This window comes from Hippopotamus amphibius, chromosome 2 (genome assembly GCF_030028045.1).
Source record: "Hippopotamus amphibius kiboko isolate mHipAmp2 chromosome 2, mHipAmp2.hap2, whole genome shotgun sequence".
NCBI lineage: Eukaryota > Metazoa > Chordata > Mammalia > Artiodactyla > Hippopotamidae > Hippopotamus > Hippopotamus amphibius.
In genome coordinates this window covers 199,953,233-199,979,049 of record NC_080187.1, presented here as the reverse complement: position 1 = coordinate 199,979,049, position 25,817 = coordinate 199,953,233, and the positions used below count along the sequence as shown (strand labels likewise).

At 39.1% G+C, this 25,817-nt stretch overlaps 1 protein-coding gene and 1 pseudogene across 3 annotated transcripts in view; one reads left to right on the top strand and one right to left on the bottom strand.

Annotated features, from left to right (window-relative positions):
- Positions 1 to 17,414, bottom strand: part of AQP9 (aquaporin 9) — a 45,965-nt gene extending 28,551 nt beyond the window's left edge. For all 3 annotated transcript variants that reach the window (XM_057719790.1, XM_057719791.1, XM_057719792.1), the window contains exon 1: positions 17,099 to 17,414. In XM_057719790.1, coding sequence (XP_057575773.1) covers positions 17,099 to 17,197 — 99 coding nt within the window. In that variant the 5' untranslated portion in view covers positions 17,198 to 17,414. The remainder of the gene's footprint in view (positions 1 to 17,098) is intronic.
- A 2,180-nt stretch (positions 17,415 to 19,594) lies between these two features.
- Positions 19,595 to 25,276, top strand: LOC130844695 (mitotic checkpoint protein BUB3-like; annotated as a pseudogene).
- Positions 25,277 to 25,817: the final 541 nt, after the last annotated feature.

The following is a 25,817-nucleotide window of genomic DNA, read 5'->3' as shown; positions in this document are numbered from 1 at the left end:
TAATGCTGTCTGGGCATGTTGCAGGATTTGGAGAGCCCAGGCAGCAACCATCTGTTACCAGTCCCCCAGTATAAAAGGCCTCCCTTTAGACCAGATACAGTCTGAGGAGAAAGGACTGAGACTGAAGCTCATTTGGAAGCCTCTTTGTAGAGCCTGCTTTTTGTGCCAAGACAAGTGGCTTTTCTGGTGAAAACATATGTGGTCACTCTGGTTCAGAAAAATACCTGACACTTGTACTTTTTCACTACAGCTTCATGTGACCTAGAGAAAAATCCTTTTCACCCATTTCCCTTCCTTTCTCAGAGATCAGCAAGACGTGTTGGTGATTAAGTGCAGCTTTTTTCAGTTTATGCAAAACCTATTTTATTGCTGTGTGCCACATGGGCAGCAACAGTGTGACCCAAGAACATGAATCATGTATGACTATTTACCTTATGTTGTTGCAGGTCTTTTTGGAAATAGGTAAGGAATACAATTTGAGTGAAAAGTATCCATCAGTAGATAATTTGTCATTAAATGTTATAACTATTCATAAAACAGAAGTCAGCATTAAAAGGACATATCTGTGGCAACACATATTTTAAATAAACTGATTTGTTGGGACTTCCCTGGTGGCACAATGGTTAAGAATCCACCAGCCAATGCAGGGAACATGGGTTTGATCCCTGGCCCGGGAAGATCCCACATGCCTCAGAGCAACTAAGACCATGTGCCACACGCCTAGAGCTCATGCTCTGCAATAGGAGAAGCCACTTCAATGAGAAGCCCGCACACTGCAATGAAGATTAGCTCCCACTCGCCACAACTAGAGAAAGCCTGCATGCGGGAACGAAGACCCAATGCAGCCAATAAATAAACAAATAAATTTGTTAAAAAAAAAAAAAAGACTGAACATGAAAAATAAACTGATTTGTGTGTAGGTGGGTGAGTGTATGTATTTTTTATCAGATATGTATACACACACACAAACACACACATATATATATATATAGTAAATAATCTCATTTAGTCCCAATAATAACCTAAGAGGGGAGGAAAACTGCTGTTTTCATCTAAAGAAAACTTAAGTTGAAGAAATTAAGTAATTTGACTGAGGACTACAGCTAGTGACAAGATTGTTTTGAACCCAAAATTAACATTTCCATCCAAAGTTTATGTTCCTTCACTTACATAAACAGCCCTCAAGTGTGCTTGAGCCAAATAACTAATTTGTCCAGATTTGTACTTCAGAAGTCTGTCTTTCAAAAAATCAAATTGTAGGAAATGAAGCTCTCCAAATCTACAAATACCTCTCACTGGGACTTGGCTTTCACTTTTCTTCATCTATTCCTCCCTGTTCATGTACATTCAAAAATTCTAAGTGCCATGCATGGTGCCTGGTATAGCAGGGATGCAAAAAACCAGACACAAGGCCTCTCAAAGTTCACAGACCGGTAGGAGAGGTAGGAGCTAGGAACTGGTAAGAATCACAAGAACAGTGTGAAGTGATGCCCTGTCATTTTATGTGATAGGCTTGTTGTTCGTGAATGGTTTAAGTATTTATGTCTAGGGAAAGTGTGCATGGGGATGTGGTTTTGTAATTCAGCCTTACTAACTAGATGATGGAAATTTTGACATTTAAGTCTCCCCAAATTCTTGAATTACTTGATTAATACCCAAAATTATTGAGCTACCTGACATAATACTATTAAATCCAAGATATATTAATATATTACGTGAGTATATGAAAGATTGGCCTTATGAGGAACTTGATTATGATAATATAAGGTAAGGATTGATCTTTTTTTTTTTTTTTTTTTAATTTTTTCCTGCATTGGGTCTTCATTGCTGCGTACAGGCTTTCTCTAGTTGTGGCAAGCAGGGGCTACTCTTCATTGTGGTGTGCAGACTTCTCAGTGCAGTGTCTTCTCTTGTTGTGGAGCATGGGCTCTAGGAACGCAGGCTTCAGTGGTTACGGAATTGCAGGCTCAGTAGTTGTGGCATGCGGGCTCTAGAGCACAGGCTCAGTAGTTGTGGTGAATAGGCTTAGTTGCTCTGTGGCATGTGGGCTTTTCCCAGACCAGGAATCGAACCCATGTTCCCTGCATTGGCAGGCATATTCTTAACCACTGCGCCACCAGGGAAGTCCAAGATTGATCTTCTGATATTGCCAGAAATAAAATGGTTTTCATGCTGTTGCCTCAGCCAGTTTTGCCAGAGGGTAGGACGTGAAAAGAAAAGGACCACAATCTTGTATGTAGGACTTAGATTTCTAATAGTCAGGCCTCCTGTAAACAGATGATATCAGACAGCAGGCCTCACAATCTCTCCATTTGCACTTTTCTGGTGAGAATATTTTGTCTTTGTAGAATGTGGTTAAGGACACCTTCATGGCACAGTCACAAACTGGTGGTCCATGACTGAAGACAGCCCATGAGTAGGATTGACTCAAAGATGTGTTTTGTTTGGCCCACATGGTGATTTTTCTTTTAATTTTAGAAATTGTTGCCAATATTTAAAAACAGAAAAATTTCACGTAGAACTCTGGGTTTCTGACCATTTTTGAAAAACTGGAGTATCTGATAAAGCCTTACACCATTCCTGCTTAGTCACAGTGGAGACGGTCTGGGTGGCAGATGCCCCCCAAGACATGGCATACACTGTCTGCTTCCTCCCTAACTCCACCATGCCCTCCACTTCACTCAGATATCTTAGCTGCCTGGTCTCAATAAGCTTTGGGGCTATTGAGTATCATCTTAAGTCCTAGGAAGAGAAACCCATTTAAGTTTTGGGGCCAGTGACTTCCTGGTCCCACAGATACCACGATGATAACATACCTGGGCTGAGATGCAGGACAGCCTCCCAGTTCCTGAAGGAAGGATCTGTGGCTACCTTCAAATGAAGGACTAACTATGGCCAAAACTTTAATCTAAGGAGGTGGTAATAGGGAGTCCAAAAAACACAGTCCTGTTCTTGAAAAGAAAGTCATTTTGGGGCTTGCCAGAAGCTCTCCTCTCCCTGTGAACATGTTCTGTAACTGGAGAGGAAGAACAAATCCCAGTCTGTCAGTACACTGGTCTCCGCAAACCGTGGCCCTCCAGCCTGTGCTGTAGATATGTGTTTGCAGAAGTCCCACCTCCTACTCCATCTGTCTCTATACCTGTTTAGTTTATGTGACTTTTTCCATCGGAACATGTAATGATAATAGTAGCAACACCAACAGTAATAACAAATGCTATTGATCGAGTATAATGGCACACATTAGCCCATTAATCCTCGCAAAGACCCTGTGAGTCAGGTCCTCTTACTGTCTTCACTTTACACATAAGGAAACAAAGCTTAGAGAGCTTAAGAAGTCAAGAGAATTCCTCACATTCACACAGGCAGTAAGTGATAAGGCCTGAGTTTGACTACACATGATTTTGGCCGCTGGATGGATAAATGAGCACACATTTACAGCATGTATACTGTGGTCCAAGTACACTCACTTCTGTTACTTCCGTTATTCCTCCCAATACTTAATCCCTATTTAAAAAGTGAAAGGCTGGATGGCTTAACAAAAAATCTGATAGCTAATAAGTGGCAGAATCTGAATCCGGAGCCAGGTTCTCTGATTCCCAGACCCGTGTTTCTCCTGTAACAACTGCTGCTGTCTTGGTGGGGCTACTTGGTTTCTTTATTAGGACAGAATGCCTCTTTATGCACGGCTTTCCAGTCAGATAGTTTCCCAATTGGAAAATAAAACTTTCTCAGTCATAACAAAAATAGTCACAAAGAACCAAGACTGAAAACTGGACATTCTGGTTAAGAACAGTTTTGGGTGGCAAGTAGCCTGAGATAATATCAGAATGAGATCAGTCACCTCTCAAGGACCAGCTGTACTTCAAAAGAGATGATATTAAGGCAGGCTCATAAAAAGAGAGGAATCTGAGTTTTGAGAACCAGGTGAATGGGCAAGTGGCCAATCTTACAGCTCCCTGAGTAGAAAAAAGTACAAAAACCCAACACAGACCTCAGAAATAAGAGGTGACTAAACTCCACACTGGGCTGAAAAGGAGAATAGTGCTCTCCTTTCCTGATCTACACCAGGCATTCACTCCTCCCTCAACTCATCCCAAATAATGCTAGCTTGGGCAAGAGCTTAGTTGTGATCCCAGGGCCAGAATAAGAAACTAATTAATTATTTATTAAGGTGTGTGCACTCATGTTAGGATAACCATGGGGCTGAGTGTGCTGGGTGTGGATGAGTTGTTGCTGAGGACAATTCTCTCTTTATTCAGAGTGGCTCAACAATGTCAAGTATACCTCAGGTCACTCTCAATCTGGAAGATCCCAGAAGTTGGAGGAGTTTGGGGCACTGATTTGTTTCTTAGGTTCATTCCAGGGCTTGCAGTTCCCAAAATGTGTTCCACATTTCATCAGTTCTGTGAGGGGCTCTTCAAAGAAAGCAGTTTGTGGTCAAGTCTGGGGACAACTGTATATCCTGGTCCCCTCTTAGAGATTTACAGTGAAGATTAAAGGCTCTGATAACTCCTACAGTTGAGAAAACTGCTTTGCTTGGTGTTTTAACCTAGTGTTTTCAAAGCATATTTGGGAAGGACAGCATATTTTTTTTCATGTAGTTCTTGTTTGCTTTTTACAGAGCTAGTGTTCTTCAGATCACAATTTGAGCAACTCCCTAAATCACTTGGAAGGGATAAATTCTGCTGAGTGAGCTCTTTTATAGGGAGCAGAGAGGTGAAGAAAATATATGTGAACATTTAAAAATTTTTCAGTTACTAAGGGCATATGATAAAATAGAAGAATTTGTGCCCTCCTGACCCCAGATTTCATATTCTATTCTCTATAGGTAACTAATATCAATACTTTCGGGTGTATTCTGTTAAACATGTGTGTGTGTGTCTGTGTGTATGTGTGTATTTATACAAATAGGAGTATGTATACAGATCATTTTCTGCCTGCTTTTTCATTTTAAAAGCTTAGTGAGTCTTTCTGTATCAGCATGTAAAGATTGCCCTCATTATCTTTAATGGCTGCATAAGAGTCCATTGCAGCAACATACCCCAATTTCTTTAACCAATCACATGTTGATAGAGGCATAGGTTTTACAGGGAGGTTTCCTGCTAAGAAAGTTTTACACAGAGTCTAAGCCATGTGAGCTGACTCTAGGTTGAGAGGGACTAAGACCTCAGGTCCTTTTTGGTCTTGACGGACCATCCCAGACCTGTAGCCTAGAGCACAACAGCCGATCTATCAAGATGGCTGAGCAGGGGGTAGGCACATTTTGCTTGCATCTTTTCTTTGAAAGCATTCGCTTTGCTTTGCAGGATCAGTGAATGTAGCAATCCTACCTCAGACATGAAATGAGGTGCCCACTAGATGCATGGAGTCACTACTGGGTTCTTTTAGCATCTTGATCGGTTCTGTGGGCTGTTATCTCACTTCTGTGGGCTTCCCTTCCTCATAGTCCTCACTTTATGCCGCATTTAGATCACAAGGCTGATGATTAAGGAGAAGCCAGCTTCTGCTCTCATCCCATGTTCTCCTCTCTTGTCAAGTAATGAGAACATGTTGCAAAAAAACTTTGTCGCTAAAGAAAAACTAAGCAACTCCCCTTCTGGAAAGTAAAAAAAAATACTTCCCCTTTGAGAGTAATGAAAATAGCAGGTTTTCTGGGTCAGAATGAAAACTCAGGGATCACAAGCACAGTTTTGTTAGGCAGAATCAAATGTGGCTTTATGAGTCTGCAGCCCTTAGATCAGTGACTCAGAGCAGACTTTTCTCCCCAGGATCTTTGGAACTCTGAAATTTCCCGAGTTAGTCTGGCCCTTCATGTTCACTGCTGATAAGGGGAAGCCTGCAGGAAAATCCTTCTTCAGCTGATACTGACTCAGGGTCTCAAGACTTGAAGAGAATCAGCCTCATTTGGAGAAAACATGGGGTTTCCTAGTCACTCATGGTCACACATCCCATGTGGGAGAAAAGGAGCAGAGAGCTGTTCTTTAGAGTGAGCACTTTTCGCCACCGCACCCACATTCATCAGTCTTCTTTTTTTCAGTTTTCCACCTCACAGTAATCATTTCTGGTTGGTGATATACCTGGGCAACCTAGCAGAAGTAAATGCAAACCTGTTCCGGAAGAGCAACTCCACAGTTTAGGCTGTACAGATTTCCCACACTGAAGAGTAAACCTTCCTGAAGAGCTTACAATACACATTTACAAAACACTAAAGGAAGTGATCCTTTGTGAATGAGTAGGTGGTAATATAAGCGAGATGATTACCAACTCTAAAACTTGAGATGATGGAAATAAAATACCATAAAATACTGTAAATGTGTTAGGCTTATTATGTTAAACAGATAAAAAATAATAAGTACATAAGGAGAGAAAAGAAAAGCAATTAAGTACAAGAACCAAATAAAACTTCTAGAAATGAAAACATATTAATAAAACTGAAGGCTTAATGAATGTATTAAACAGAAGACTAGATATAACTGAATAGGAAATTAGTGAATCAGAAGACAGATTTAAGAACATTACACAAAATTCATCATGGAGAGGTTGAGATAGATTTATGGAAGAATGGTTAAGAAACATAAAGAAAAAAGTGACAGTGTCAAGCATATATACAAATATAATAAGAATTCTAAAAGGAGAAAATAGTCTGGAGGAGAGGAAAGGTGATAAAGCTGAGAATTTTCCAGAAATGGTGAAAAATTGCAAATCTTTACATTGAAGATGAACAGTGAATCCTGAGCACAACAAAGATTCATTCCTAGTCATATTATAGTGAAGTTTCAGGAAAAACAAGAAACTTGTAATAGTAGACAAAGAAATGCAGATTATTAAGGACAAAACTTAGACCAATAACAGACTTGTCAATAGCAATAATAAAGACATTGGGATGACACCTGCAACATGCTAAACAAAACCAATCATCAACCTAAAATTTATCAGCTAATTTATCATTGAAACAAGAATGAAAAAAGACATAGGCAAACAAAGACTGAGAAAATTTATCCCTCACGCACCCTTCCTGAAAAATTTCCTTAAGAAAGTTCATTTTACTGCACAAAGAAAATTGCATCTGAAAGAAAGTAATGAATGGATGCAGTAATGATTAGCAAATAAACTGGTAAATGACAGTAAATTTAAATAAGTATTCACTCTTAAAAACACTGTTAAGAATAATAAGAGTAGAATATTAGATAATAATGGTGTAAGATGGAGTGGTTGATTACAATCAGGCTTTTAAAAAGTTTTTGTACTATTAATCTACTATTAATAGTAGAAATGTGCCACACTTTTTAAGTTTTGTATAATATGAGATTCAGTTAAAAGAACTTGTAGTTCATAATGACTTCAACAGATAGACTATTACTTGCATGAGGTACTTAACGTATGATTATCCTGAAATTTCTGAGTGCATAGGGTATTCTGTGTGTAAAACTACTCTTTGTTTTGTCAGTCGTTCAGAATATGGTTATTTATTCTGAGAATTGACCCTCTTGCACAGGGCAGTTTATTTTCTGGGATATATCATTGGGGGAAGAGGGCTTCTCCCAGTCTTTGCAGGTTGAGTTTGTGCTGGTTAAGAAGGACTGCCATCCCGCATCTCTTTTTCTAATTGGGGGACCAGAGGCGCCACTACAGAGAAGTTGAAGAGCCCTTCCAACACTTTCTCATCTATGGTGAAGACGGAATCTTAAAATATGTTTGGAGTTTTATCTGTTTTACAAGTACATTGATGGTCTGAGTTCTCCCTTGTCTCCTGCCATTTGGGTTGTAAGGGATTCCTGTTGCTCAATATGGAGAATGTGGAGCATTCATATGGCCTCTGTGACTGGGGGAAGGAAGACATTTCTTGTGGGCTTTACGCTCGTCTTTTGGAAACACTGATGTCATACTCAACTTTCAGAGACTCATATTGCATTTTAAGACAGCCAGGTTAAGTAGAAGGAATTGAAGAATGCATTACCTTGCAGGAAATATTTTGTTATATGAAGTTCCCAATTGAAGGAATTATTTAATAGGTAAAAGCTAAGAAATTTCTTTGAAATCATAAAGCAGTTTAAAAATAAATGGGTACAAATAACTGTACTACCTAATAGACAGTTATTCAACCAGGAGGAGAGTCAAGTGCATATTATTTGTTTATTGGTTAGTAACAGTATTTGCAACCTTGATTATATTGAAAGATAACTTTCTGTTAGTGTGTTCTGTATTAATAAAAATGAACAAAATTTAAAAAAAAGTTTTTGTGTTGTTCAGAAGGAAAGAGATGTTAATTCACTTTAAAGTTTGTGAATGCAATAATACATTTTTTTAAATGTAAGGGTAAGTACTTAAAGAATAGAAAGTGTAAGCAGAGGAGAAAAGGGAGAAACAGAGAAAGCTGATCAACTCAGTGGGAGAATATAAGAAAGGTCAAAACAGAAACCACTAAGTGGAAAACAAAGACACCACATTAAAAAGTAAAGAAAGGACGTCACCACAGGTACAGCAGAGACTTTTAAAAGCTCTAAGCAAATACTATGAAAAATCATTTCAAAATTACTGCTTTCACTAAATTAATTTTGAAAGTATTAACAATTTTGCGAAACTACATTTGAAAACAGAAATGAAGTACAGTTCCCTAGGAAAAAAATAAATTGCCAAAATGGAATTGAGTAGAAAATCTAAATGAAACATAGCTTTAGAGAAACCTTCTCTTACACATCTCTCTTTCTCTTTTTCTCTCTTTTTCATTTCACATGCTAAGTAATCTTTAAGAAACAGATAATCCTCACATTATACAAAATGTTCCAGAAATTATAAAAAGAGGGAAAACTTTCAGTACATTTCATGAGGCTAATATAATCTTGGTAATAGAACTAGACAAGAACAACATAATAAATGAAATTTTAGTCCAGATCCTTAATAAAACATTGCAAAGTAAATGCTGCATGATTAGGTGGGAATTAATCTCAGGAATGTAAGGATGATTTAACATGAAAAATATTTATCAATGTAATTTTCTTTATCAACAGGTAAGGTTTGTAAACCCTTATGCTTATTTTAATAGATGTAGAAAAGTATTTTTTAAAAATTCAACAATCAATCTTAATGAGCGTTTTAGTAAATGAGGAATAGACAGGAGTTCCTTTCTCAAATCAAGAATGACTACCAAAAACCTACAGAAACTATCGTGTTTCACGGTAAGATACAAAAAGCAGATTTCTAAAAGTTGGGAATAGAACAAGAATGCCACGATTATAGTTTCTAATAACACTGAACAAGAGGTTTTAACCACTATAAGACGGTAAGAAGAAATTAAATATTTAAAGAGTAAAAAGAAGGAAAATAAAAACTCTCATATTCTCAGAAAAAAGTATTATCTATGTCAGCACAGTCCAACAGAACATTTTTCAATGAGAGAAAAGTTCTATATCTGTGTTGTGCAATATGGTAGTCAATAGTCGTATTGGCTCTTGAGCATATGAAATCGAACTAGGAAGACTGAGGAACTAAATTTTTTATTTTATTTAAGATTAATTTTAATTTAATAGCCAGTGTCATTCAAATTTGATGGCCTTGATCTATAAAGAATATCCAAGATAATCTATAAACTTATTTGAATTAATAAGAGAATTACCAAGTTTGCTGAATGTAAAATAAATATACAAAAATCAATATCATTCCTAAACCTGAGTAATAACCAATTAGAAAGTATAATTTTTTTAAAGTATTATTCACAATAGTGATAATAACAATAAGGTAGTTAGAACTATATCAAACAAAAATATATATGACTAATTCCAAGTAAATAGTAAAACTCTGGAAAGAAATGTAAAAGCAGACTTATGAATGAAAAACTATTCGTGGGTGAGAAGAGTCACTATTTTAAAATGTCAGTTCTAGCCAGAATACTATAAATTTAATGAAATTCCAGTCAGCATCTCTATAGGGTACGTATGAAACTTGATAAACAGATTCTAAAATTCATGTGGAAGACTAAAGGCTAAAAACAGCCAAGACAATATTGAAAAAAATCACAAGGAAGACAAATACCAGATAACAAAAATTTTTTAGAAAACAATTATAACAAAAATATGTGGCAGCGGTATGGGTTTGGACAGAGAGATGAATGGAACTAAATAAAGTCTAGATAGACAAGCACATTTATATGTGAACTGGGAGATAATAGAGATGGCATTACAACCAGTAGAGATGGAACAGACTGGTCAAAAGTGGTACTGGAACAATTGGCTCTCCTTCCAGATAAAGAGACACCTACTCTGCTTCGTACCTCAAAATAAGTTCCACACAGGGAACAATACTCAATATTTTGTAATAACCTATAAGAGAAAAGAACCTGAAAAAAATATATATGTGTATAACTGAATCACTGTGCTGTACACCTGAAACTAGCATGACGTTGTATTAAATCAATTATACTTCAGTAAAAATTTTTTAAATTTGAATAATTTAAACACCTAAATGTGAAAAGCAAAATATTAAGCTGTAATTAGAAAACACAAAATATCTTTATTGTCTGGATTTTAAATAAATATCAGTATCCTATAGCCAATAAGAAAAAGTAGAAAAGCAAAACAAAAATGTGCAGAGGATATGAAGAGGAAGACTTGAGGAGCTAAATTTTTTATTTTATTTAAGACTGATTTCCAGAGAAGAAAAATCTTAAGGTTCAGCAAACATGAAAAGATCAACTGCCCTAGGAACTCACTAAAATTGAATGGGCAAAAATATAAAAGTCGTATCATATCAAGGGTTGGTGAGTCTATGGAAATGGGAACTCATATTGCTGCCTGTAGTATAAACCTGAAATCACTTTGGAGAGCAATGTCACAATGCACAGAAAGGCGAAGGCAGACACGCCCTAGGCCACAAAACTGCCCTCTAAGAATGTACTCAAGAGGAATTCATGTACCAGGAGACCTGTACAGGATGTTCATAACCGCAGGGTTGGTAACCATGACACACTGCAAACAACACAACAGTTCATGTTGGAATGGACATACACACCTACCATACTACACAACAGTTAAAATGAATTGCCTACGTCTACATGTCCCCAGGTAGACAACTCTCAAAAAATGTCTTTGAGGGAAAAATCTCAGCTTGTAGAAGGTATACAAGCTATGAAGCCACGCATGTAAGTTTGTAAAACATCCAGATAGTAACATAGGTTGTCATGGGCGGCAGTAGTAAGAGTTCAGGAGCATGCACAAGAATGAGGAGAAACCAGAGAGGGTGGATTCTAAGTCCAGCCCCACCACACATTTGCCCGTGGGCAAGGCGTTCCATCATACTAAGCTTTAATGCCCTCATCTGTGAAATGAGAACAGTTCCCTTATCTCACTAGATTTCTCCAAGATTAAAGTGAGTGTTAATGCCCTTCACCATCTTTTGCCCTAATCACATAACTGTATTTGGAGTGAGAGAACCTCCTGCTTCAGGCCCCTCTGCACCCCATGGAAGGCACAGGGCAAGAACCCACTTAACACCTCACATCTGGCTCTTCCACACTTCAGATTTAGAACCTGGGACTTTCTTAAAGTGACAGAACACCCGTGTGCAGAAGTACAGATCTAGGAAAGGCATAGTACGGGACATAAATCATACGTAAATAAAAGAAGCAGGTAGGGTTGGCCGTGGATGTTCTCTCCGATGTCCTGCTGTGGAAGAAAGAGCATCTGACAGAATTCTGTGAGCAAGAGTGTGGGTCGCTGTTTCCTCATTTGAAAGATTCAGGGGCAAAACGACAGAGACCACTTCATCCCCTTGTGAGAGGGCCTGAGGACGGAGGATCCCGCCACAGCTCTGGCAGACAAGCCATCAGAGACCAGCAGAGCCTTCTGGCCTATCACAGGTCAGCAGACTGACTGCTCTTGCTGCGTGAGACCCTCAGTCACCGACGTCTCAGGCCTGGAGTGGGGCGTGGCTTTGTAAAGCCGTAAGCTAGAACCAAGCAGCGAGAAGACAGAGGGCAGGGGACTGTCGAGCCAGAAAGTAAGAAGAGTTACAGAGGCTCTTGAGGGCCACCTCCCTTTAGGTCCTTTGTTCTGAGCCACAGAGTGGGCTCATGGAGGATCTAGAAACTAGAAGTATCAGGGGAAAAACAGTGCTATCCACGGCCCGTGTGTTCGTTAGAGCCATGTAAGAGATGGCTGAACCACCTCAGAATCCTGGTGTTACAGGAGGTTTGAATGTGTTTGTAGGTGGTGAGGAGGTCCCAAACGTCATGCTAATAGGTCTTCTGTAAAAGTTTCCTGTCATGATCATGTCTGTTCTATATAATAATCTTTTGACACTCTACTGTTTAATGTATTTTAGGCTATAAAATTAGTAAAGTTCTTTTGGACATTCACATGAAAGGAGTTAATTCTCATTAAATATTGGTATATTAGGAATGACTGAAGTCAAGATGTCAAGCCTAGCTCTTGTGTTCATGGCCTGGGTGACCTTGGGTGAACCTCTTGATTGTGTTACATCTGTTTTCCCATCTGGCAAAATGGAGTTGATCTCTCTCTGTCTCTGTCTCTGTCTCTCTCTCTATCTCTATCTCCAAGAAGAGTTATAAAAATAAGCAACAGTCCAGATGAAAAAACACTCTATGCCTCTTAGAGGAAAAGCACAGTGGAAACCCAAAGCCACGTATATGCATAAGGCCCGACAGCTGGGCCCATGCTGACTCCTAGGACACATGACTGCCTGAGCCTGTGCCTCAGCTTCCCCATGAATGAGAAGGGCCAAGGACATCCACCTCACTCTTACCGCATAGTTGTCCTGCCAATCTCTGGGAGCTCCAAATAATGCAGTAGACCAGAATTATCCTGAATTACACCCTGCAAAGCAGACTTATTTTAAGAACTGACTAATTTTAAGAACTTTCCTATTTCACTCTAAATGCTAACCATATATTCTTTTGTTTCAAAAGCTCCCTATTATGGAGCTCCCTAGTCCAAGATCTGAGCACACTTTGTAATAATCATTTTAAAGTCCTAGAATTTCTATAGCCAGCATATCTGAGAACCCTTCCAGAACAGAGGGACGAACTTGGTGACTCAGGCAAGGAGAGAAGTTTGGTCATAAAGTCATGAAGGCAGGATCAGACATGGGAAACACGGTGAGGTCTGAAATTTCTGCACCTCTCCTGTACTGTCCACTCCCCTCTGCCCTCCATGTACTGTGTCCCAGGCCTATGCCCTTTCTATTTCCCTTCAGGGCACAAATCAAAGGTAATACTTTTAGCAAAAGTATTTGTATTATTTCATTCTTAGATATGCCAAAGGTAGACATCTATGTATAAGCTTGACAGGGTGAGGCAAAAAATGTAGGGTCTTTCCCAATACACAAGTAGATGTTACCCACTCATACGTCCAGCCCTGAAAGGATGTCCTTCCACCACGAGGGGAAACGTGGCTGCTTGCTGGGCTGTTCGCCTCAGCATCTTCAATAGGATGAGCTCTGTATCAAAGAATCCTAAAATGTTTGGAGAGAGAAAAGAGGGTACACAGAATAGTGAGGAATGAACATAGCTCCTTTGAGAAATGATGAGAGATCTTGGGAAGTTCGGCCCCCAAAAGGAATTATTAATTCAACAAAACATTGGTGGGTCCCATTTATGTAAGAGCTGAGTTCTGTAGTCTGTGCTAGGGAAAGCCATGGGCACAGTGTCCAGGAGGAGACAAATCAGCTGTTCTTAAATATTACAAGTATTTGAAAAGTAAAAGAGTGGAACAATTGAGGGGTAAGGGAGCTAGCATGTAATTAACATCCTATGTCAGGAATTGTACAGGTAGTATATGTTTAATATGCAAATTGAAACCCACACACCATGGGCTGACGTACAGGGCACTGAGAAGTCTCCTGTTCTCTGCCTTCACCTCACACCGCTCCACCTGAGTTGAGTAGTCTTTTCCGCTTAGGGGCCCAACTAATGGTCTGGTCTCATCAGGTGCTCATCAATTAAACTCCCATGCCCACAGTGCTAACTCAGTGCTAATTCAAAGCTCCAATCTATGGAAATATTAAAGCAGAGTCTAATTTACTATCTATCAAAGACATTGCCAAAGGAATTTCAGCAATGGATGGACGTATGTGGAAAGTGTAGGCTATAGAATTAGAAAGAATCCAAGTTCACTCCTTTCCTGGTTTTGGCCAGTTACTTCATCTCTTTGAGCCCTCATTTCTCCAGCTGTTTATGGGTGATAATAAAGCCTTCATAATGCAACTACTGTAAGGATTCAACAAATGTAGGTAAAGAAGCTAACAAATGGTAGATACTTAATATGTACTCCCTACCTTTGCAGATCAATGCTTTTAAACCTCTTCTCTGTGACAGGGAAGTTGCGTTGCAAACTTTCTCCCTGGCTCTAGCAAAGGCAGAAAGGCTACCTATCCCAATGTCTAAAAGGCCAAATTAGAGCTAGTTTTTTTAGCTTATGACTTAATTATTGTTGTTTTTAGTTGTAGTCTACAAAGAATTTTTCATGGACCTTTTCTTCCCTTATCAGTCATTTAAACCACAGTGTGAATGAGCTTGAGATGCTTCCCTTAAGAGCAGTTTTCGAGAGGAGGGGGGATAATGGCAGTCAGACTCCCAGCATCTGGGGGAAAACTAACTTTACAAATTTGAAGGACCAGTGAATCCTGCATCTACTCTGCCATCTTTTCAGTGCTCCCTTTGCTCCCTGCCTTATCAACAGGGAAAGATTTTTACTATGGAAAGTAAGGCAAAATGCACATTTTTTTTAAAGTATACAATTTGATTTTTTTTTCCTTATTAGTAATGTATATATGGCAATCCCAGTCTCCCAATTCATCCCATCCCAACTCCCCCTGCTTTCCCCCCTTGGTGTCCATATGCTTGTTCCGTACATCTGTCTCTATTTCTGCCTTGCAGATTTGTACAAAATGCACATTTCTAATAAAGCAGAAACAGTTACTTTGGATAACCTTTGAGCAAAACCACATAGATTTATTAAAAATTAAAATTCTAATATACATGTATATTTAAAAAATGTGTTTTTGCAGAAGTTTCTTGTTTACACATCCCCACAAACCTCGACAAAATTGAAGATTATAATCACCATTAAAGATTTCATCAGGGTTTGTTTTAGAACAGTATAAATAGAAATCAAACCTTCAGGAAATGATTGCCTTTAGCTAGAAGACACAAAGTTTAAATTTCAACATACACTATTTAGATATTATTTCTTTAGCTCCCACCTTGAATAGTAGAGGAAGACATTATTACTATTTGCATGTGTAGAATAGTGAATGGCTAAAAGCCACTTTCATTTACTCAACTCTGACTGGATTGGATTATGAAATAATGAGGGTTTTAACTTTTTTGGTTACAAAATACAGATGTTTAGTTCAGTTCTTCCTCTATGTTATTTATAGAGCATTAGAATTGTAACTGAATTTGCTTCACTTCTCTGTACCACAGGTCACCTTGAGGAGGAAGTTAGGCCCGGGTAATAACTACTCTCCCCTTGGGGAACAAATTGGGGTTTTTTTGTTTGTTTTTTCCAAATTGTTAAGTAATGTGACCCCAGGGTTTCTGTCTCCCTGAGGGCGATTTTCCAGTAAAGAGTGACTAGAATCAGAAGAATCTTGGACTTTTATTTTTTCTCTTTTCCTTCCAACACCCTTCTCCTTCACACTTCCCCCGCCTAACTAAGTCACGTAGGTGAAAGGTGAGGATGGTCAAGGGGGAATGTAGGAAACTGTTCATAACAGCTTGAAAATACTTGAACAAATTATGTACAAAGACATTTTCAGAGACCAGGAAACTTATTGCTCTCTCTTATTTTACACTAGTTCTATTTTTTGAATTTGCATTTGTTTCTCAGTCTTGGCTTAGTCTCCTAAAGTATTATGTATTTATCCAAAGCAAAGAACTTTTAAAAAAATTAAGGTATAATTAGCATATAGTATGTTAGTTTCAGGTGTACAATATACTAATTCAATATTTGTTTATATAATAAAATGAACACCACAATAAGTCTGGTTAACATCCATCACCATACATTGTTACACATTTTTTTCTGGTGATGAGAATTTTTAAGATATACTCTCTTAGCAATTTTCATATATGTACTATGATATTATTAACTGTAGCCACCATGCTGTACGTTACCAAAGAACTTTTAATGTACACAGTCTATGGACAATTCTCTATAATCTTAAGAAAAATGAAATTATTCATACCTGGAGTAGAGAATCTTTGAGCAGATTTTTGTTGTTGCTGTTTTAAAGCAAGTTAAAATCAGTAGTTGCTACCCACGAAAATAATCACACGTTAAATTTTCTGCTCACAAATAATTTGAACCCAGCTAAAAATTCAAGATCCAGAGAATGCTGGAACGTGCAACAGGATGAAAGCCTAGAGCCCATCCACTTGAATAAACTTTCCAGTCTTTTATTAATAGCTGTGCAAATCTCTGGACAAAATCCTCGAGAGTTTCTTAGAATCCATCCTTCTTTTATATCTGGAAGATTTTTGTAACTAATTAAAACTCTTTAGATATTAGCTTGAGTTAAATAGAGAGGGAAAATGATATAAAACTAAAGCTGGACCATTGCACAGTACACTATTTCTACCTAATAAATTAATGCAACTTTTAATTTAGTAAAAAATCAAGTGATTTGACAATACAATATTTGCCAGGCACTTGTGATAATAAGTTCTTTCTTGGCATATATATTTATTGACTATTAATACTTACTTTAGATGACTGAATCACCTCAATGTTCGTGGGGAACAAGCAGGGTATAAATCAATTAAGCAAAGAGAAAAATTTCTAACAGCTGCATTTAATAACAAAGTCATTTTAGAGCCTGAGTAAATCTCTGAAATGAAGAAAGTACTTCATGCACCCCTCTTCCATTCCCACCCACTTTTGTGGCTAAATGAAGTGAATAAACAGAAACCTAAAATTTTGGCCACTGAGTAGTCAAACAGCCTGAAAGTAACTTGTTGTTTCCTGGGAGAGATGAGTCTAACAACAAACTTAAAGAAAACAAACTAAGATAAAACTCTTTACCATCAGCTAGTTACAAGTGAGGTATCCTTGGGTCAGAATTCAGGAAATCAGAAAATACTCACAATCATTATAAATGTGCCCAAGAACTCAGAGAGTGTTTCTTTAGCTAAGCTGCTCTTCAAGACCAATCTCTGCTTCAAGCTTTTTTTCTTCTGTTCCATCTCAGGCTGAATCTTGGGGCTTCTCCAGGGACCACTCTTTTCACCAATACCTGCTTCTCCTGGTCCCTACTTCACTGGCACATGGGCGTTTTAACAACTGCTTACAGATTCCTTGAGATGCCTGACTAAATTATATGGCTGTACAAACCCAGTCCCAATTAGAGCCTGTGGTTTAATCCTCTTCTGGTGAAATTGTCATTCCCTGTTTGCTGCTGTTTATTTGAAATGGTGAGTTAGAACCTGAAATCCTGAAAACAGTCCTTTTTGTGCCTGATGGATTAATCATTACCTTTATTTTTAAGATTTTTTTTTCTCTGTTGGGTTTTTTTTTTTTTTTTTTTCTTTTCAAGAGATGAGAAAAAAGATGTGCTGGTTGCATTGCCAAACCACAGCGATGGGCTGCAGTCCAAAAGAGATTTACATGTTGCACAATTGCAAGCTTCTGATTTTTTTTTTTTTTTCGTATTGAGAAATGGTTGAGGTGTAGTTTGGAATTGTCAAATCAGATATGTATACATCTAGTGTAAACATTGTTTTCTGAAGGAGCTTTCCTGCAAATTGGAGCACATGAAGAAAAACAGAGATGTGTTGTTCTGCAAGATTAATCACTCTTTTTTTCTTCCAATAACATTTCAGTGATTTAATTACGCCTTCCTGAGGGTGTTAAGAACCACTGTGTTCATTCTAGAGGTGAAGAAATTAATGTACAGAGAGACCATTGCAAGTTTCACATGGCAGGTCTGTAGGACAGGATGGGATCTCCTCCTAGGTTACTGTAGCTGGGGTTCATCTATTGAGGATAGCTTGGGATCAAGAATCAGAAAGATGGAGAGGCCAACTTCTTAAGAAGCATTCTCATTTGAAAACCAAGTTACTCTTCTTCATTTACCATGAAATATTTAGGCAAAATACATAGCAAATAAATAATAATAGCTTGAAAGTCTATACTGCTTGGAGATCACTGAGCCAGAAAGAGATCAATCTGAGTACATGCCACCCCAATTAAACAAGAAAGGGAGTAAAGATACCTAAACAAGGCTCTTAGGTTGTATCTTTTAAGTTTGGTGAATTAACAGCCTTGCAGGCAACAAAATCTGTTCACGACTAGCTTCTCATCATGTCAAATATTCAAGCCTTGTTTTTCAAAACTAGTTTGTCAGAAGTAGAATCCAGCAGTTGTTTCTGAATACCAAGGCGTTCCCATGGAATGAGTACCCACACTGTGTGCTTCCTCACAACCCTCCCACCGAGAAGCCAGCGCTGTTTCAGGCCCTCGCCTATGTTTGCAGGAGGTCGACAAGTCATTCCTAATTGAGGAGGCAGGCTAGAAGAGGGGCCTGGAAAAAACAGCTGTAGAGATTTAAAGGGCAGAAGACATACCTAGTCTGTAGATGAAATCAAGAGTTTAGGCCTAAAGAGATCACAGCTTGCCTGAGGGCATGCCATTGCAGAGCCAAAACAGGAATGAGCATTTTGACTGTAACTTCTGGTTAAGTTATGGATACCATTGTCGAGAAGAGTTATCTATGACCATGCTATTCCCAAGTCCCAGTGGATGGATCAGAGAAATAGGACTTCATTGTTGTGATTACAGCTAATACCACATAAGGGTGTTCTTTGGTCTCTCCATTCCCTCACCTAACAAATATTTATGTCATACTCATTATGTGCCAAGCACTGTACTTAACAAAAGCAGATGGGGTTCTTGCCCCTTACAAAGCTTAGAGTCTCATAAGGGAGAGAGATGTAAGTGAAATGATCATACTCACAGAAGTATGGAATTACAACAGAGATGTATGCTGTGAAGATAGAGGACATATTGTTATGAGCAGATGTGAGAGGGATTTCACCTTGCCAGAGATCTCTGATAGCTTCTGTAAGAACATCATGCCTGAGCTGAGATCAGAAGGAAGAGTAGAGGTTAACCACATGAAGCGGCGAATGTCTTGGGGGTGGGGATGGGAACAGTATGATGCCAATCCAAAAATGAAAGAAATGACTAGGTCCCAGAGGCAGCAAAGGAGCACAGTGCAATATGAACCTGGAGCTGTGGGCAGGGATGAGACCATAGTGAGCCTTGTAAATCATGTTTAGGGCAAGAGCAATAATAAGTCACTGAAGTGGTTTAAGTAGGAATAGGACACCATCAGCTTTGAGTTTTAAAGCTCATGCCCGTGGCACAATCTTTGAATAAACATATGTTGAGGTCGGGAGTGAGGAGAACCCTCATCCTGGCTGTGAGGTGGAGAGGGGATGGGAGGGGCCTAAAGTGGGCATATGTAGACACTGCTGGATATTACAGAATTCCAGGACTAGGTGGTGGCTTTCACAGTGGAGAGAAGTGGAAGGACTCGAGTTCTTTATATCTTAAAATTGGAAGGACTTAATGGATTGGATATGGAGGATGAGGAAAAGGAGCATAAGTTTGATGGCTGTATTCCTGGCTTGTTGGCGAAGGAGGTGCTAAGCGTCTGGAGAGGAAATGCTGGAAGAGAACCAGGACTGCAAGGGAAGGTCCTGAATTCTGCTTGTGCAGTTGAGACTTCAGGGGCTCTCTGGTGCTTCTGAGAGAAGATGTCAAGTAGGAAATGATATGGGTCTGTATTCAGAGGGGAGGTCCTTGTGCTCATCGAGGTGATAACTGAAGCCATGAATAAAGATGACGTTTCCTAAAATTAAATTAAATTTTTAAGAAAGATAAGGTTACCTTAGGGGAGAGTTTGAAGAAAGCAGAAGTTAAGCTTGTGGTACTGAACATTTCAGGCTTAAATGAGGAAGATGAAATCTTTATAATTTCTTTCAGTCTATCTTCAAAGCACATCACACTTTTCACCTCTATCACCATGGATTCATCATCAGACCTAACGCACTCCCATTTGCCTTTGCAAAGCACCCTCATGCCAAAGTGCCTGTTGGAAATATGGGGCTAGTTTCCTTCCTTCCTCCTTCCTTCCTTCCTTCCTCCCTTCCTCCTTCCTTCCTTCCTTCCTTCCTTCCTTCCTTCCTTCCTTCCTTCCGAAAAGCCTTTTATTATTTACCATACATCAGGCACATCATTAAGCAGTAGGGATTCAAAAATAAGTGATACAAATCTCTACCTCTAAAGAATTATGTAGTCTAAGTGACAAATAGCTCCAAATGAATACATCATATGGTAAAATAGAAGCATGTGCATAGTACTGAACCAGAAGTTCATCTGTCACCACGTGGATGTCCTAGAGGTTACAACATATTGACTCATCCTGCCACCGACAGTCCTAAGATTGTGCTTACCTAGACACTAGACACGGTGCCATGCTGAATCTCTGGAGCTAGCCTACCCAGCTCTTTTATTTATTTATTTTTTGCCTCAGTTTCCTCATCTTCTGTTTTTTTCAGTATTCATTGGAGTATCGTTGATTGACAGTGTTGTACCCAGCTCTTTTATTTCTCCCTGACTCTGTCCCTCCTTAACCTCAACATTCTCTTTTCTGCTTTTGCCTTGAGAAGAGAAACCATCTTTGCCTCCGTCATGGGATTCAATAAGTCTTTTGTTCATAAGGATAATCATCTCACACTCTAACCTTACTCCCCAACCTCTTCTACTTGGCCAAATGTATCCCCACGCTAGTTCAGAAGTCCCTTTGATGGCCATTGTTGGGACTGTGTCACCATCTTCTCTCTCAAAATCTTTCATAATAAGACACATCCCACTGACTAAAACTTCCAGTGTCCGCCTTTCATCCACTCTCTTCACAAATCTGCTTCACAACCTCTTCATAGGTTACAGTCTGTCCACTCCTCCCTCTCCACCCAGCTCTTACCTCACTATCACCCAGGTTAATGATGCACTTACCGGTGTCTCTGGTTCCATTGACCCCTTGACTTTCTTCTATACCCACATTGCCAAAGCCCAACTTGGAGTAAATCCAGTCATTGATTTTTCTCAAATGCTCTCTTCCCACACTGTGAATAAAGCTGAAAAAATTAGATAAATGTATTGATTGACCCTAAAGTTAGTTGTGATCTAGCATCAGCTGTGGCCCCATATCCTTAGTTAACCTTTTATTTCACCGGTTCCAGACGTTAGGGTGCATTCAGATCACCCAGCTACAGAGACTATGATTTGGTAGACTTGGGATGGAGCTCAGTACTCTCACATGTATACCTGACAGTTCAGGTACCACGCACTACTCCACTCTGTGCAGCAGCAGCGTCTCTCTTCCACGCCCCTCCAGTTCTCTGTCCCCGTCCTACTCAGCTGATGATCGTCTCTCCCAACCCACTGGGGAAACAAATGGGTTCATCAGCTATATGAGACTTTTGTACCTCTTCCGCTCAAAAAGTTGCCCTAATTTGATTTATGTTGTCCTTCTTTCCCTTCCTTCTTTCTAAAGGTGGCCCTGACGCTGTGTACTGCCCCAGCCCCTCTGAGAACCTGGCTGATGAACGTTCTTCTCCCTCTCTCAGTCTCTTTCCCACACTGGCTTCTTTCCTGGGGCCTAAAAACAAGCTCAGGTCTTACCTATCCTAAAAAACATTCCTTCAGAATTGTCTTACCTCAAATTCCATAGTTTTAGTCCGTTCGGGCTACTATAGTAAGACCTGTAGACTAGGTGGCTTAAGCAACAAGCATTTATTTCTCACAGTTCTGGAGGCTGGAAGTCTGAGATTAGGATGCCAGTAAGGTTGGAAGAGGATGAGGGCTCCTTTCCTGAGTGTAGACAGCCACCTTCTTGTTGCATCCTCACATGGCTGAAAGAGAGCTCTAGTCTTTTTCATCCCTTATAAAGGTACCAATCCCACCATGGAGACTCTACCTCCACAACTTCATTCAAAACCAATTTCCTCCCAAAGTCCCCCCACTCCAAACACCACCACATTCGGGAATTAGGGCCTCAATGTATGAATTTGGAGAGGACACAAATATTCATTTTATAGCAACCATTTCATGTCTCCTCTGCCTTTCTTCTTTTGTAGTTGGGGGGAAAAAATAACCACTTTACCTTGAGCAAAAAATCATACTAAATTGAAAAAAAAAATTCAGAAATATTTAAATTAAGACAAAAATCTCTCATAATCCCAGCCCTCGTAGATAACCACTGTTAACAGGTTGAAATATATCCCTCCAGAATTTTTTTCAGTAGATCAATATAAGTATTTCTCCTTTTTTCCTAAAAAAGTGGGATTATATTATACATACTAGATTAATGTTTTCTCTTAAAAATTTCTGTCATCTTTCTATGCCAGTGTATAACTCATCTTTTTAATGACTGTGTAACATTCAGTTGTACAAATGTGCCATACTTTAAACAACTTCCACACAACACACAATTTGTTGTTGCCATTTTCCCCTCATTAAATGAATAGCCTTATGGATATACTTATCTATCTATCTGTTAGCACAATTGTCTAGAAGTTGAATTACTGGGTGAAGAATATGCATATATAAAGTGTTTTAAAAGTACCTATTCCTCCAGGACTTCCCTGGCGGTCCAGTGGTTAAGACTTTGTGCTGCCATTGCAGGGGGCACAGTTTCAATCCCTGGTTTGGTAAGATTCTGCATGCTAAGTAGTGCAGCTGGTGTGAGGTGGGGCGGGGGGAGAGTACTTATTTCTCCCATTCTCTTTAATATTGGTTAATGTAAATTCTTCCTAATTCTTTTCCCACTATAATAGTTAAAAAATAATGTTTTAGCATGCATTTATTTGGTTAGCAGTGAGGTTAGGCATCTTTCATGTGTTAGCTGTTTGTGTGTATTCTTTTATACATTTTAAATTTATGTCCTCTACCCCTTTTTTATCAGTTTCATATTTTATTTATTAATTTTTGTCACTCTTCACAATATAAGAATATAAATCTTTTATCTGTTATATGTGGCAAGTCATTTTTCCACTTAATCTTTTATCTTTAACTTATGATGATTGATGTGAGGCTGCCGTATAGAAGTTTATAACAGTACTCAAGTCTATAAATATTTTTCTGTGTGGTTACCAAATTTGGTATTTATACTAAAAGGACCTGCTCTATCCCCAAATTACAAAAATATTAAACTTTGTTTTATATTTTATTCCAATATTTTCATGATTTTACTTTTCACAGTTAAATTTTTATTTTTTTAAGAATATATTATGATGTATAGTGTAAGGTAGAATTCTACTATGTTTCCAAAATATTTTGACAAGTTTTCCAACACTATTTGGTTTGAAGTTCCATCTCTCCTATATAAAAAAAAAATTCCTGGAAGTAAAATTGTAATTTTAATTACTCTAGTCTTGCTATACTTTTTGACGTCTCTCTGGTATAGCAGGACTTTCCTGATTACTATTTTCAAATATTTATTAGGTAGGTGAACTTTAAAATCACTTTTAAAGTTTCATATCCTCCCAACTCTAATTAATGAATAAGTATTAACTCTATGGATAAAATTATAATATTGAATTTTCCCTTCAGAAATGTGATTCTCATCTCTCCATTTATTCAAGACTTCTTTGTGTTCTCAAGTAAGATTACATTGTTTTCTCCGTTGGGTCTTACAAATTCTTAAGTTTATTTCTAGGCATTTGGTATTTAGTTGTCTTTATTTTTGGAGTTAGGATGAGATCTCTTTTTTAATTTTATTTTCTGACTGACCATTACTAGCAAATTTCTGCATGTATATCTTTTATCTATCCATCCTAATGAACGTTCTTATAGTTTTAAATAGGTTTCTAGTTGACATTGTAGTGAACAGCATCAGTTGCCTACTTTGAATCTCTTAAGCCCTTTTTCTAATAGTACCAGATGTTTATTTGAATATCCATCTTTCTTCTAGGCAACTATAGGCTTTGGGTAGAACACTGATTAAGGGGAAACACAGGTTTAAGGTTTAAGGGTAAGAACAGATTAGTCTCACCTGTGAGAACCATTTTTCCACACTTGAAATTATGCCTGGCTCAGACATCATAACATGGTTTAATTTGGGCCAATGAAATTTGAGAAGAAACTGACTGAGGCTTCGGAAAGGAATTCCTCAACCCTCTGAAAACTATAAGAACCCAGTTCTCGGAGAGCAGCGAGGCAAGCTAGGCGGCGGCGGGGGGCGGGGAGCGGCGGCCGAGTTGCTTCTGAGGGGAGCCCAAGGTGACCGGTTCTAACGAGCTCAAGCTGAACCAGCCGCCCGAGGACGGCATCTCCTCGGTGAAGTTCAGCTCCAACACCTCCCAGTTCCTGCTGGTCTCCTCCTGGGACACGTCCGTGCGCCTCTACGATGTGCCGGCCAACTTCATGCGGCTCAAGTACCAGCACACCGGCTCCGTCCTGGACTGCGCCTTCTACGATCCAACGCATGCCTGGAGTGGGGGATTAGACCATCAATTGAAAATGCATGATTTGAACACGGATCAAGAAAATCTTGTTGGAACCCATGATGCCCCTATCAGATGTATTGACTACTGTCCAGAAGTGAATGGGATGGTTACTGGGAGTTGGGATCAAACAGTTAAATTGTGGGATCCCAGAACGCCTTGTGATGCTGGGACCTTCTCTCAGCCTGAAAAGGTGTACACCCTCTCAGTGTCCGGAGACCGGCTGATTGTGGGCACCGCGGGCCGCAGGGTGTTGGTGTGGGACTTACGGAACATGGGCTAAATGCATCAGCGCCGGGAGTCCAGCCTCCAGTACCAGACCCGCTGCATACGGGCATTTCCAAACAAGCAGGGTTATGTGTTAAGCTCTATTGAGGGCCGAGTGGCGGTTGAGTACTTGGACCCAAGCCCTGAGGTACAGAAGAAGAAGTATGCCTTCAAGCGTCACAGACTGAAAGAAAATAATATTGAGATTTACCCAGTCAACGCCATTTCATTTCACAACAGCCACAATACCTTTGCCACCTTTGTTCTGATGGATTTGTCAATATTTGGGATCCATTTAACAGAAAGCGACTGTGCCGGTTCCATCGGTACCCTACCAGCATTGCATCCCTCGCCTTCAGTCATGATGGGACTACACTTGCAATAGCGTCGTCGTATATGTATGAAATGGATGACACGGAACATCCGGAAGATGGTATCTTCATTCGCCAAGTGACAGATGCAGAAACAAAACCCAAGTCCACCTAATCATCTCGTGAAAGTGGTTTCTCTATGGAAAGCTTTGTTTTGCTTCCTACAAATACATATTTATCCCCTAAGGGATGTGTTATAGTCATTGTGGATGTGTTATTTAGTATGTGGATTTCTCTGTTTTCTATCTTAAAAAAAAAAACTTGTCTGTGTGCCCTTTCATACTGACTGCATGTAGGATGAGGGGTCTTTGTGTCCTTGTGCAGTAGTCTGAAGAATTGCTTTCCCCCCCAGCAAGCCCAATTGCTGTGTATAAGCAGCTTGAGCTCTTTTTGTAAAATAACCTAAACCTGTTATTTCCATGCTATCTAATAAATCAGAGATTCAGAAAAAAAAAAAAAAAAAGAACCCAGTTCTCTGGCATCCCCTGGATATGAAGGAGGAACCTCATAGCCCCAGCTATTGTAGACAACCATCCTATAATTTTGAGGGGAACTAGCTTTTTAGTTAAGCTGACACAAGGATCAGGACATGAAGGCAGAATGCACCTGAGTCCTGGATGATATCACTGAATTACTGGATCAATCAATTCTGAGGC